We start from the raw sequence: 12,995 nt of genomic DNA on the forward strand, positions 1-12,995 counted from the left end.
TGATGCAAGCTGTAGAATCAGATTTTAAAAAATAATAATATGAAATACACCTTATGGAAAAGCGGGGACTGTGAAGAGACACACACACAGACACATGATAAGACATGCACTCTACACACACGTACACATGTATTTTGTATTGTAGATATGTGATAGTAGAGTAGTGGCCTGAGGGAAAACACTTAATGTGTTGTTAAAAGTGTTATGAAATGTAATGTCATGTAATATTTTAAATTGTATGTAGCTGCCTTAATGTTGCTGGACCCCAGGAAGAGTAGCTGCTGCCTTGGCAGGAACTAATGGGGATCCTTAATAAATACAAAATACAAAACCGTTCCCGTCTCAGCCGCCTCACCCCTCCCCTCCTCCTAAACCGCCCTCTCTCCCACAACCCTCTTTGTCTCCCCCAAACATCCCTCCCCCCAACTCCCTGTCTCCTCCTACTGTGTGGTTAGCAGGAAGGGTGTGCCAAAAGCTTAAACTAAAGTATAGTTAGGGTGGGTGAATAATTGTTCTACGTCTACAACACATGAACAGAGGTGGGAACACAGTGACACTGGTCATGTCATGCGGTCATGGAGGACCTGTGAGGGGTGTGTGTAGGTGGATGAAGGATGGGGGTGGTGTGTGTGTTTTATGGCAGTGAGAATGTACATGGAATTCTGTGTGTGGCCAACTTCAATACAAAGGCAGTTTCAGTAACCTTAATTAATATGCAAATTAGAATGTTGTCGGTCATTTTCCAGAGTAGCCGACTAACTGGCTGGTTGTGTCCCAAATGGCACCCTATTCCTTATACAGTGTACTACTTTTGACCAGAGCCTACATAGGGATTAAGGTTCCATTTGGGCCACTGTTACTCACTTTGTCATTGTGACTTGATGTCTGGCTGAGTTGCTAGCTGCTAACAAGATCCTTTTCTCTCTTTCTTTCCCCTTCTCTATGTATGGCTTTCTGTCTCTCCTCTGTCTCTGTCTCAGGGTGGACACGTGGAGTCTTCTGATGTCCAGGAATAAACTCAGAAACCAGAGTCATGGTCATTCTGCAGCAGGTGAACACACACACTCGTGCTCTATCTTTCTGGTATATTTCTGAGGCGAACAAGACAGACGCTTTTCCACTCCATTGCAGGAGTGTCAGGTGCGAGGTGTGCTTGTGTGTGTCGGTCTTCTTGATGTCCAGTAAATGTGGTGTTCGGCTCGTCAGCCTTTCTGATCCTCTAATCACCCCTGACAATGGCTCCTCTTCAGCTGAACAGGCCCCTACACATACACACCAGAGAGAGAGAGAGAGAGAGAGAGAGAGAGAGAGAGAGAGAGAGAGAGAGAGAGAGAGAGAGAGAGAGAGAGAGAGAGAGAGAGAGAGAGAGAGAGAGAGAGAGAGAGAGAGAGAGAGAGAGAGAGAGAGAGAGAGAGAGAGAGAGAGAGAGAGAGAGAGAGAGAGAGAGAGAGAGAGAGAGAGAGAGAGAGAGAGAGAGAGAGAGAGAGAGAGAGAGAATTGTCTTGAGAGAGGAACAGATTGAACACACACACACACCCTGATATGAGTTTACCATGGCGAAATTAGCAATGACTTCAGCAGAGCCTTGGCCAATCGAAGGCTGGGACAGCAGTGTCCGTTGCCTCAGCTACATATGCCCCACCCTCATACAGGTAACCATAACTACCCTCATATAGGTACTGTTACCATGCATACAGTAGCCATCAGACCTGGGTCAAGCACTATCAGAAACTGGCAGATTTAGCACTCTAGTGACTATTCAAGCTAAACCAAGCTCAGCTAGTCACAACTCACAACTGGTTCCAGGTGTAGTTTATATTGTAGTTTATGGTGACAGTGTGTTGTCGCCATGGTGACCGTGTGCTGTTCAGTGGTGGTGTTGTTGTGTTCTGCTCACATTCCTCCCTGATGAGAGACTGGCATCCATTAATCTCTCTCACTGACCAAACACAATAGAGAGGACAGGGGGAGGAGGAGTGTATGTGCGTTTTGTGTGTACGTGCATGTTTGTGTGTGGCTGATCACTCTCCACAGGGAGTGTTGGGGGGCTTACACATGAGGATGGTATCTGCATTGAGAGAGTGTGTGTGGTGTGTGTGTTAGACCAGTAATAACAGTGTTAGAAGTGTGTGTTGGATGTCTTGTTGAGTGTTTTTAGATAATATATGCAGTGTTAATTGAAGCAGAAAGCAGAGGGATGGCTGGTTTTATTGACCAGTGTTGATTGGTGTCAATTGTCTGTTCAATCAGCCAATCAATACCTTTTGCTGTGACCTTTGACTCTATCTAAATGCAAATGAACTGAGGTCTCATTGCCTGCGTAAATCACTTATTATTGAGACATCACTCGATGTTGTGGCCCAGGGTACCAGTAACACGGGTTGCGTTCCAAATAGCACCCTATACCCTTTATTGTGCACTAGTCTAATTTTGACTAGAGCCTGTATGGGACCAGGTCAAAAGTAGTACACTAGGGAATAGGGGCCATTTGAGACGCAGATAGTGACTCTTGGCTTGGTAGCTTATGCCCTGAAAATACATATTGTGGTTCGGACCAATGTTAATCTGGTCATTGCTTATGCTGGAGTAAATTGCTTATGCTGGTGCTGTTTATTGTAGTCATATGAGCTGTGGTTTGTGGTGTAATATTTACTGAAAACCCCTAGGAGGCAGGATGGTACCTGGTCTTCTCTGGAGCGTGGGTCTGTAAGCGGTAGGGTAGGGTTTTTATGTGTCTCCTCTCCCTGTGTGTTTGTCTGTGTTTGTTATGGTTAGTGTGTGTCTCTGATAACAGCAGCCAGCTCTCAGTGAATTATTTACCAGACTAGGAGGAGAGAGGGACGCTGGCGTCGTGTGAATAGATGGTGATTGTCCGCACAGTGTGACCGTCAACTCTGACATTACATCATCGTCACGCCGCACACAGCCCCCTTGTCACCTGTCGCACCCGCGTCCAGTCCTGATACCTGTCCCAGGTGCTTCCCAGGTGCTCTGGGGTTAAGTTGGTAAAGATAGAATTCAACAGAGGCTCTTGGTGTGTTTATATTGTTGGTTCGTGACGTTGTGGCTGATCCCCTTCAATCGCTACAATGTCCATCTCAAAGCTAGTGAAAAAGTCAACCCTGATGCTGGATAGAATTGTCCCACATTAATATTACTATTGCTATCCTACTGCATGGAAGACACACCTATCTGATAAGGCATATAGGAATGACAGAGAGAGGGGGGAGAGAAAAAGACAGAGAGAGAAAATTAATGAGAGACAAAGAGAGAGAGGGGACTAGAGAAGGATGGAGGGGGATACCAAGACACCCAACAGATCTGGTAGGCTTTATGAATTATTGAGACTGTGGTTGCTGATAGTGGTTTTGGCACTGGTGACAGGTGTGTGTGTGTGTGTGTGTGTGTGTGTGTGTGTGTGTGTGTGTGTGTGTGTGTCTGCCTGCCTGCGTGATTGTGCTTGTGTGTGTGACAGCTGTGTCCTGTGGTGTAGTGTTTAGTCCAGTCCCAGGTCGTTTGCCAGAGGGGTATTTACTTAATTAAACAGACATATAACACACAGAGGAAATGATGCTACCACTCAGCCCCCATCCCTCTCTCTATCTCTCCACCCAACACTCCTCCCCTCCATTCCTCTCTGAGAGAGTGAGAGGGACAGAGAGAGAGAGGGACAGAGAGAGAGAGGGACAGAGAGTGAGAGGGACAGAGAGAGAGAGGGACAGAAAGAGAGCGGGACAGAGAGAGAGCGGGACAGAGAGAGAGCGGGACAGAGAGAGAGAGGGACAGAGAGAGAGAGAGGGACAGAGAGAGAGAGGGACAGAGAGAGAGGGACAGAGAGAGAGAGGGACATAGAGAGAGAGGGACAGAGAGAGAGAGGGACAGAGGGACAGAGCGAGAGAGAGGGACAGAGCGAGAGAGAGGGACAGAGCGAGAGAGAGGGACAGAGCGAGAGAGAGGGACAGAGCGAGAGAGAGGGACAGAGAGAGATAGAGGGACAGAGAGAGAGAGAAAAGGGAGAGAGCAGAGATGGTGTTAGTGAATCAAGAAGACGAGAGCAGACGGACACACAGCACAAGGACCTAGATTCAGTTTCCAGGAGCAGAGGAACAGAAAGAGGAGAGGAAGGAAGAAGGAGAGGAGGAGTAGATCTACCCAGGGGTCTTGTTTCATCCTGTAGCTGTCTCTCTCAGGAGGTCCTCTAGACAGTCACACAGACAGCCTTCTCTCTCTTGTTGCTGTTGTTTTTATCTGTCTGTGTGGGTCTGAGCCTGTTCCACAGACAGACAGACAGACTTTAACTCTGTATAGGAGCAGTGTTGGCCGGAGGCGGGGAGGACAGTGGATTGTTATTTTTCTATTATTACTCGTTCCTGCTCTCAAACTTAGAACCAGAGAGGAAGAGGTGGAGCCAATATTAATTGCACCATCTTTGATATCAGAACACACCTGGACAGGAAGTGACATCACATTACCGTGGGCGACCTGGTGTGAAGTTAGTGGGATGTGTATAGGACTTGAGGACTGGACTACTGGGCAAATTAGGATTGGATGGTGGAAGACTTTGAGAAGGTGTGTGTGGGGTCTATATGTGAGGAATAGAGTACTGGAGGACTAGGGTTTGGCCAGTGGAAGACATTGAGGGTTGTCTGTGTGTGCGTGGACTAACAGTGATGTACAAGCGTCGTGACTATGTGGACCTTTATGAGAAAGACCAGGCTAAATGGGCTCTAGTACGTAATGTCAACACTGTCTTCAAGCACTCTACACTGCTACCGGTAGGACTACAACACTGTGTGTGTGTGTGTACTGTGTGCGTGTGTGTGTGTGTGTGTGTGTGTGTACTGTGTGCGTGTGTGTGTACTGTGTGCGTGTGTGTGTGTGTGTGTGTGTGTGTGTGTGTGTGTTTAGTAATGGGAATGGATTGCAGGTAATCTTGTTGCGCTATCAGAGGAGCTTAGGCAGTGTTATAATTGGTTTACCATATAAAAGTCATGTTTACAATACAATAAAACTTTGTCCCCAAGGGGAAGATTGTATTAGACACTTCATTCTGCTGTTTATGAAAAAGGAATCAGGTTCAAGAGGCAGAGGTATATTGTAAATAATACATCACATTGGTTGTTAGGGGGGGGGGTTGTTAGGCCTGATGCACAGCTGTGTGTGTGTGTGACACTGATGACATCATTGTATAATGTTGATTATAAACTGGGTGGTTTGAGCACTGAAAGGTTTGTGGTATATGGCCAATATACCATGGCTAAGGGCTGTATCCAGGCACTCTGCGTTGTGTCCTGCTTAAGACAAGCCCTTAGCCGTGGTATATTGGCCATATACCACACCTCCTTGTGCCTTATTGGTTAATTATGACACTGAACCCTGTCAGTACTGCTCTAAGACGTCATCTTTATCAACCATATCACCACCTCCTACAGTGAGGGAAAAAAGTATTTGATCCCCTGCTGATTTTGTACGTTTGCCCACTGACAAAGAAATGATCAGTCTATAATTTTAATGATAGGTTTATTTGAACAGTGAGAGACAGAATAACAACAAAGAAATCCAGAAAAACGGATGTCAAAAATGTTATAAATTTATTTGCATTTTAATGAGGGAAATAAGTATTTGACCCCCTCTCAATCAGAAAGATTTCTGGCTCCCAGGTGTCTTTTATACAGGTAACGAGCTGAGATTAGGAGCACACTCTTAAAGGGAGTGCTCCTAATCTCAGCTTGTTACCTGTATAAAAGACACCTGTCCACAGAAGCAATCAATCAATCAGATTCCAAACTCTCCACCATGGCCAAGACCAAAGAGCTCTCCAAGGATGTCAGGGACAGGATTGTAGACTGGAATGGGCTACAAGGCTGGAATGGGCTACAAGACCATCGCCAAGTAGCTTGGTGAGAAGGTGACAACAGTTGGTGCGATTATTCGCAAATGGAAGAAACACAAAATAACTGTCAATCTCCCTCGGCCTGGGGCTCCATGCAAGATCTCACCTCGTGGAGTTGCAATGATCATGAGAACGGTGAGGAATCAGCCCAGAACTACACGGGAGGATCTTGTCAATGTTCTCAAGTCAGCTGGAATCATAGTCACCAAGAAAACAATTGGTAACACACTACGCCGTGAAGGACTGAAATCCTGCAGCGCCCGCAAGGTCCCCCTGCTCAAGAAAGCACATATACAGGCCCGTCTGAAGTTTGCCAATGAACATCTGAATGATTCAGAGGAGAACTGGGTGAAAGTGTTGTGGTCAGATGAGACCAAAATGGAGCTCTTTGGCATCAACTCAACTCGCCGTGTTTGGAGGAGGAGGAATGCTGTCTACGACCCCAATAACACAATCCCCACCGTCAAACATGGAGGTGGAAACATTATGCTTTGGGGGTGTTTTTCTGCTAAGGGGACAGGACAACTTCACCGCATCAAAGGGACGATGGACGGGGCCATGTACTGTCAAATCTTGGGTGAGAACCTCCTTCCCTCAGCCAGGGCATTGAAAATGGGTCGTGGATGGGTATTCCAGCATGACAATGACCCAAAACACACGGCCAAGGCAACAAAGGAGTGGCTCAAGAAGAAGCACATTAAGGTCCTGGAGTGGCCTAGCCAGTCTCCAGACCTTAATCCCATAAAAAATCTGTGGAGGGAGCTGAAGGTTCGAGTTGCCAAACGTCAGGCTCGAAACCCTAATGACTTGGAGAAGATCTGCAAAGAGGAGTGGGACAAAATCCCTCCTGAGATGTGTGCAAACCTGGTGGCCAACTACAAGAAACATCTGACCTCTGTGATTGCCAACAAGGGTTTTGCCACCAAGTACTAAGTCATGTTATGCAGAGGGGTCAAATACTTATTTCCCTCATTAAAATGCAAATCAATTTATAACATTTTTGACATGCGTTTTTCCGGATTTTTTTGTTGTTATTCTGTCTCTCACTGTTCAAATAAACCTACCATTAAAATTATAGACTGATCATGTCTTTGTCAGTGGGCAAACGTACAAAATCAGCAGGGGATCAAATACTTTTCCCCTCACTGTATATGTCTGCAATACACCTTCTGCTTTAATAATACTTTGCCCTCTCTCTCTCTCTTTCTCTCTCTTTCTCCCTCTCTCTCTCTTTCTCCCTCTCTCTCTCTCTCTTTCTCCCTCACCCTCTCAATATGTGGACCTGTAAATATACTAGCTACGTTCCAAATGGTGCACTATTCCCTACATACCTAGTGCTCTATATAGGGATTACAGTGCAATTTGGGACTCAAACCATGTATTGTGTTGGTTTGATGGGTTATTGTATTTCTCCTCTCCAAGGGGGACTATGTGTGGTTGGACCTGAAGACGGGCCGGGAGTTTGTCGTCCCCATCGGAGCCGTGGTCAAACTCTGTGACTCTGGACAGATACAGGTTCTGGATGATGAGGGAAACGTGAGTCTCAAACATCTACAGAACACATTTATACAACATTCACACAACCTTCTTACAACGTTCTCACATCATTCACCCAACATTTACAAAGCATTCTCTCAACATTCACACAAAATAATAATTTGGGGTGGCCAAAATGATGCAGGGATTTGTTCCAGCCCTACACAAATAGCCCCTTCTTTCTCCAGGAGCATTGGATATCCCCTCAGAATGCAACCAACATTAAGCCCATGCACCCCACCTCCATCCACGGGGTGGAGGACATGATCCGCCTGGGAGACCTCAATGAGGCCGGCATCCTCCGCAACCTGCTTATACGATATACAGAACACCTTATATATGTAAGTACTACTACTGTACTACTGCTATACTACCGAAGTACTACAACCTGCTCATGCGATATAGGGAACACCTTATATATGTGAGTACTACTACTATACTACTACTATACTACTACTGCAGTACTACTACTATACTACTACTGCTAGGAGCTGTAGTTGTCATCCAGAACCCAGTTTGAGGCCCGACCAGAGGTCTCTGTTTCTCTCTCTCTCTCTCTCTCTCTCTCTCTCTCTGTTCTCTCTCTCTCTCTCTCTCTCTCTGTTCTCTCTCTCTCTCCCCTCTCTCTCTCTCTCTCTCTCTCTCTCTCTCTCTCTCTCTCTCTCTCTGTTCTCTCTCTCTCTCCCCCCCTCTCTCTCTCTCTCTCTCTCTCTCTCTCTCTCTCTCTCTCTCTCTCTCTGTTCTCTCTCTCTCTGTTCTCTCTCTCTCTCTCCCCTCCCTCTCTCTCTCTCTCTCTCTCTCTCTCTCTCTCTCTACTCTCCCTCTCTCTCTGTTCTCTCTCTCTCTCTCTCTCTCTCTCTCTCTCTCTGTTCTCTCTCTCTCTCTCTCTCTCTGTTCTCTCTCTCTCTCCCCCCTCTCTCTCTCTCTCTCTCTCTCTCTCTCTCCCTCTCTCTCTGTTCTCTCTCTCTCTCTCTCTCTCTCTCTCCCTCTCTCTCTGTTCTCTCTCTCTCTCTCTCTCCTCCTACTTCTTCCTTCCCTCTATCTGTTTGTCTCTCCTGCCCTCAGTCAACCTGTGCTTTTGCATTCTTTTTCCTCTTTCTCTCCCTTCTTCCTCCCTCACTCTCTGTCCCTCCTCTTCCTCCTTCCCCCTCTCTCTCTTTCTTGTTTTCTCCTTCCTTTCTGTAGACTAACTGTGGTGGGAGAGTAAGTACAGGGGCATCATGCATGGCTGACATACTCACCACCAGTGTGTCTGTCTGTCTGGGTGTGTGGGTGTATGAGTGTTCGTATGAGTGTGTGTGTCTGTCTTTCTGAGTGTGTGGGTGTATGAGTGCATGTGTTAGCGTTTGTATGTCTTTGTGAGTGTGTGTGAGAGTAGATATGTGCATGAGCTACTAGTGTTACTCCATTTCAATCATGGCTGTCGGGCGGTTGGTGCTCCAGTGACTGTTACTGATACTCAATTTTCACTGACTGCACCGACTGAGAGACGAAACCCACGTCACCTCTGCTCCCAACACACACGTACACACAGACGTCATCCTCCCCTCATTTTCATGTGGCAGGTAAATGAGAATGGCCAACTATAAAGTACTACTGTCCTGCTGCGATGTGCCTGTCTGTCTGTCCATTTAAACTGATCACAGAATGCAGAGTTGTTGTACTAACGTGCATCTCATCTCTAATACAACACTGCACAGCACTGCATGACCCATCCTAGCTTTCCATTTGTAGGATCTTTGATTTGGTGTCCTACCTTTGCCCTTTGCCCTCTACCCCCATCCCCTCCAGACGTATACAGGCTCTATCCTGGTGGCGGTAAACCCCTACCAGGTGCTGCCCATCTACACAGCTGACCAGATCCGTCTGTACACCAATAAGAAGATAGGAGAGATGTCTCCACACATCTTTGCCATCGCAGATAACTGTTACTTCAACATGCAGAGAAACAACAGAGACCAGTGCTGCATCATCAGGTGTGTGAGCGGGAGAGGGGTGTGTGTGTCTGGGTGTGTGTGTGTTCTCAGAAGCGCGTGAGAGCACCAAGTCAGATCACATTGTGTGTGTGTTCTCAGTGGAGAGTCTGGAGCAGGAAAGACAGAGAGCACTAAGCTGATCCTCCAGTTCCTAGCAGCCATCAGTGGACAACACTCCTGGATAGAACAACAGGTCCTGGAGGCTAATCCTATACTGGAGGGTAGGACACACACACACACATACACACATACACACATTCACAATAATGAACCCTATAGTAGTTATTTTACTTATAGTTGTGAGTGTTGAGGGCTTTGTGTTGTCTGTCCGCAGCGTTTGGTAACGCTAAGACGATCCGTAATGATAACTCTAGCCGCTTTGGGAAATACATTGACATCCACTTCAACAAGAGAGGAGCCATAGAGGGGGCCAAGATAGAACAGTACCTGCTGGAGAAGTCACGGGTCTGCAGACAGGTATGGATTCAGGGGGCGGGGTTATAGGTTCTGCAGGCAGGGTTGTATTCATTAGTGCACACCATAGCAAAATGTAGCAAAACGTTTTGCAACAGGCAGTGTTAGCTAGTTGAAGTAAGCAACTGTCCTATATCCTGTGATACAGTCTAGGAGCTATGTTATTTTGATCACTATCGTGTCATCTCTATTCCCTCTCTCCCTGCAGGCTCGTGATGAGAGGAACTACCATATCTTCTACTGTATGTTGAAGGGCATGCCTTCAGACCAGAAGAAGAAACTGGGACTAGGGAAAGCCACAGACTACAGCTACCTTACTATAGTAGGACAACACTTAGCTAACACTTTAACAACGTTATTATAACAGTAGTGAGAAAATATAATTCAACTAAAGTTCTCTCCTCTCCTCTCCTCTCCTCTCCTCTCCTCTCCTCTCCTCTCCTCTCCTCTCCTCTCCTCTCCTCTCCTCTCCTCTCCTCTCCTCTCCTCTCCTCTCCTCTCCTCTCCTCTCCAGGGGAAGTGTACTGTGTGTGATGGTCGTGATGATATGAAGGAGTATTCAAACATCCAATCAGCCATGAAGGTGTTGATGTTCTCTGACACTGAGAATTGGATGATCTCCAAACTATTGGCCTCTATACTACATATGGGGAACCTGTGTTATGAAGGTAATAGGTACACACACACAAATGCACGCATTAATGCACAAATGCACACATGCATGTGCGTCCGTGCGCGTGCACACACACTCACACATACACACACAGACATACAGTTGAAGTCGGAAGTTTACATACACTTAGATTGGAGTCATTAAAACTTGTTTTTCAACCACTCCACACATTTCTTGTTAACAAACTATAGTTTTGGCAAGTCGGTTAGGATATCTACTTTGTGCATGACACAAGTCATTTTTCCAACAATTGTTTACAGACAGATTATTTCACTTATAATTCACTGTATCACAATTCCAGTGGGTCAGAAGTTTACAGACACTAAGTTGACTGTGCCTTTAAACAGCTTGGAAAATTCCAGAAAATGATATCATGGCTTTAGAAGCTTCTGATAGGCTAATTGACATAATTTGAGTCAATTGGAGGTGTACCTGTGGATGTATTTCAAGGCCTACCTTCAAACTCAGTGGTTCATCCTTGGGAGCAATTTCCAAACGCCTGAAGGTACCATGTTCATGTGTACAAACAATAGTACGCAAGTATAAACACCATGGGACCACGCAGCCATCATACCGCTCAAGAAGGAGACGCATTCTGTCTTCTAGAGATTAACGTACTTTGGTGCGAAAAGTGCAAATCAATCCCAGAACAACAGCAAAGGACCTTGTGAAGATGCTGGAGCAAACGGGTACAAAAGTATCTATATCCACAGTAAAACTAGTCCTATATCGACATAACCTGAAAGGCCGCTCAGCAAGGAAGAAGCCACTGCTCCAAAACCTCCATAAAAAAGCCAGACTATGGTTTGCAACTGCACATGGGGACAAAGATTGTACTTTTTGGAGAAATGTCCTCTGGTCTGATGAAACAAAAATAGAACTGTTTGGCTATAATGACCATCGTTATGTTTGGAGGAAAAAGGGGGTCTTGCAAGCTGAAGAACACCATCTCAACCGTGAAGCACGGGGGTGGCAGCATCATGCTGTGGGGGTGCTTTGCTGCAGGAGGGACTGGTGCACTTCACAAAATAGATGGCGTCATGAGGAAGGAATATTATGTGGATATATTGAAGCAACATCTCAAGACATCAGTCAGGAAGTTAAAGCTTGGTCGCAAATGGGTCTTCCAAATGGACAATGACCCCAAGCATACTTCCAAAGTTGTGGCAAAATGGCGACAAAGTCAACGTATTGGAGTGGCCATCACAAAGCCTTGATCTCAATCCTATAGAACATTTGTGGGCAGAACTGAAAAAGCGTGTGCGAGCAAGGAGGCCTACAAACCTGACTCAGTTACACGAGCTCTGTCAGGAGGAATGGGCCAAAATTCACCCAACTTATTGTGGGAAGCTTGTGGAAGGCTACCAGAATCATTTGACCCAAGTTAAACAATTTCAAGGCAATGCTACCAAATACTAATTGAGTATAAGTAAACTTCTGACCCACTGGGAATGTGATGAAAGAAATAAAAGCTGAAGTAAATCATTCTCTCTACTATTATTCTGATATTTCGCATTCTTAAAATAAAGTGGTGATCCTAACTGACCTAAGACAGGGACTTTTTACTAGGATTAAGAGTCAGGAATTGTGAAAAACGGAGTTTAAATGTATTTGGCTAAGGTGTATGTAAACTTCCGACTTCAACTGTACATATTTGAATGACATCATGCTGACTTCACTGTCACCTACCTCCAACCCCTGACCCCTGACCCCTAGCTCGTACCTATGACAACCTGGATGCCTGTGAGGTGGTCCGCAGCGTAGACCTGACTTCTGCTGCTACACTTCTGGAGGTAACACACGCACACACACACACTGTACCCATGATCCTACTGTACATACACACCTACTCTATCCACTGAGTGGTTGTACAGCAGTAACCTGTAACCTGAACTAGTTATGTCATAGCTGCTGGAGAGCTACAGGTGGGTCCTAGACCACTAGGGGAGGGAGGGAGGGAAATAGGGAGGTGGAGGGAAAGACAGGGAAGGAGGAGGGAGGGAGGGAGGGAGAGAGGAGGAGGGAGAGAGGGGGAGAGAGCTAACAGTGTTTAGTGAATAACATGGCAGTGATCACCTCCAAGTTGCAAACTGGTGAAACACACAAACCTGGACTGTTGTCAACATTGGTTGATGGTGTGAAAGAAGTGTGTTTTCTAACTTAACGTTGCTGTGTGTGCACGCGTGCGCCTGCCTGCCTGTGTCCATCGTGTGTGTTCACGTGCGATGCACACGCGGTGTGTGTGTGTGTGTGTGTGTGTAGGTGAACTGTAAAGACCTGATGAACTGTCTGACCAGTAGGACTCTGATCACTAGAGGAGAAACAGTCTCCACTCCCCTCAGTATAGAGCAGGCTCTGGACGTACGGGACGCATTCGTCAAGGTAACACATACACACACATTAACATTAACATGCTTTCTGGTGTGTGACACACTTTTTCACA

General features: G+C 46.2%; 1 protein-coding gene across 2 annotated transcripts in view; it reads left to right on the forward strand.

Annotated features, from left to right (window-relative positions):
- Positions 1-978: 978 nt before the first annotated feature.
- The window catches only part of LOC121568157 (unconventional myosin-VIIa), a 33,412-nt gene continuing 21,395 nt past the window's right edge, over positions 979-12,995 (forward strand). Inside the window, exons 1-10 of one of the 2 annotated variants that reach the window (XM_045220343.1) lie at positions 979-1,051; positions 7,316-7,429; positions 7,618-7,770; positions 9,221-9,405; positions 9,505-9,626; positions 9,740-9,882; positions 10,088-10,201; positions 10,394-10,547; positions 12,269-12,345; positions 12,815-12,934. In XM_045220343.1, the coding sequence (XP_045076278.1) occupies positions 1,034-1,051; positions 7,316-7,429; positions 7,618-7,770; positions 9,221-9,405; positions 9,505-9,626; positions 9,740-9,882; positions 10,088-10,201; positions 10,394-10,547; positions 12,269-12,345; positions 12,815-12,934 (1,200 nt within the window). In that variant the 5' untranslated portion in view covers positions 979-1,033. Of the gene's footprint in view, positions 1,052-4,587; positions 4,776-7,315; positions 7,430-7,617; positions 7,771-9,220; positions 9,406-9,504; positions 9,627-9,739; positions 9,883-10,087; positions 10,202-10,393; positions 10,548-12,268; positions 12,346-12,814; positions 12,935-12,995 lie in introns of those variants that run through there. The other variant, XM_045220342.1, reaches the window with a different exon arrangement.

This window comes from Coregonus clupeaformis, chromosome 6 (assembly GCF_020615455.1).
Source record: "Coregonus clupeaformis isolate EN_2021a chromosome 6, ASM2061545v1, whole genome shotgun sequence".
Taxonomy (NCBI): Eukaryota; Metazoa; Chordata; class Actinopteri; order Salmoniformes; family Salmonidae; genus Coregonus; species Coregonus clupeaformis.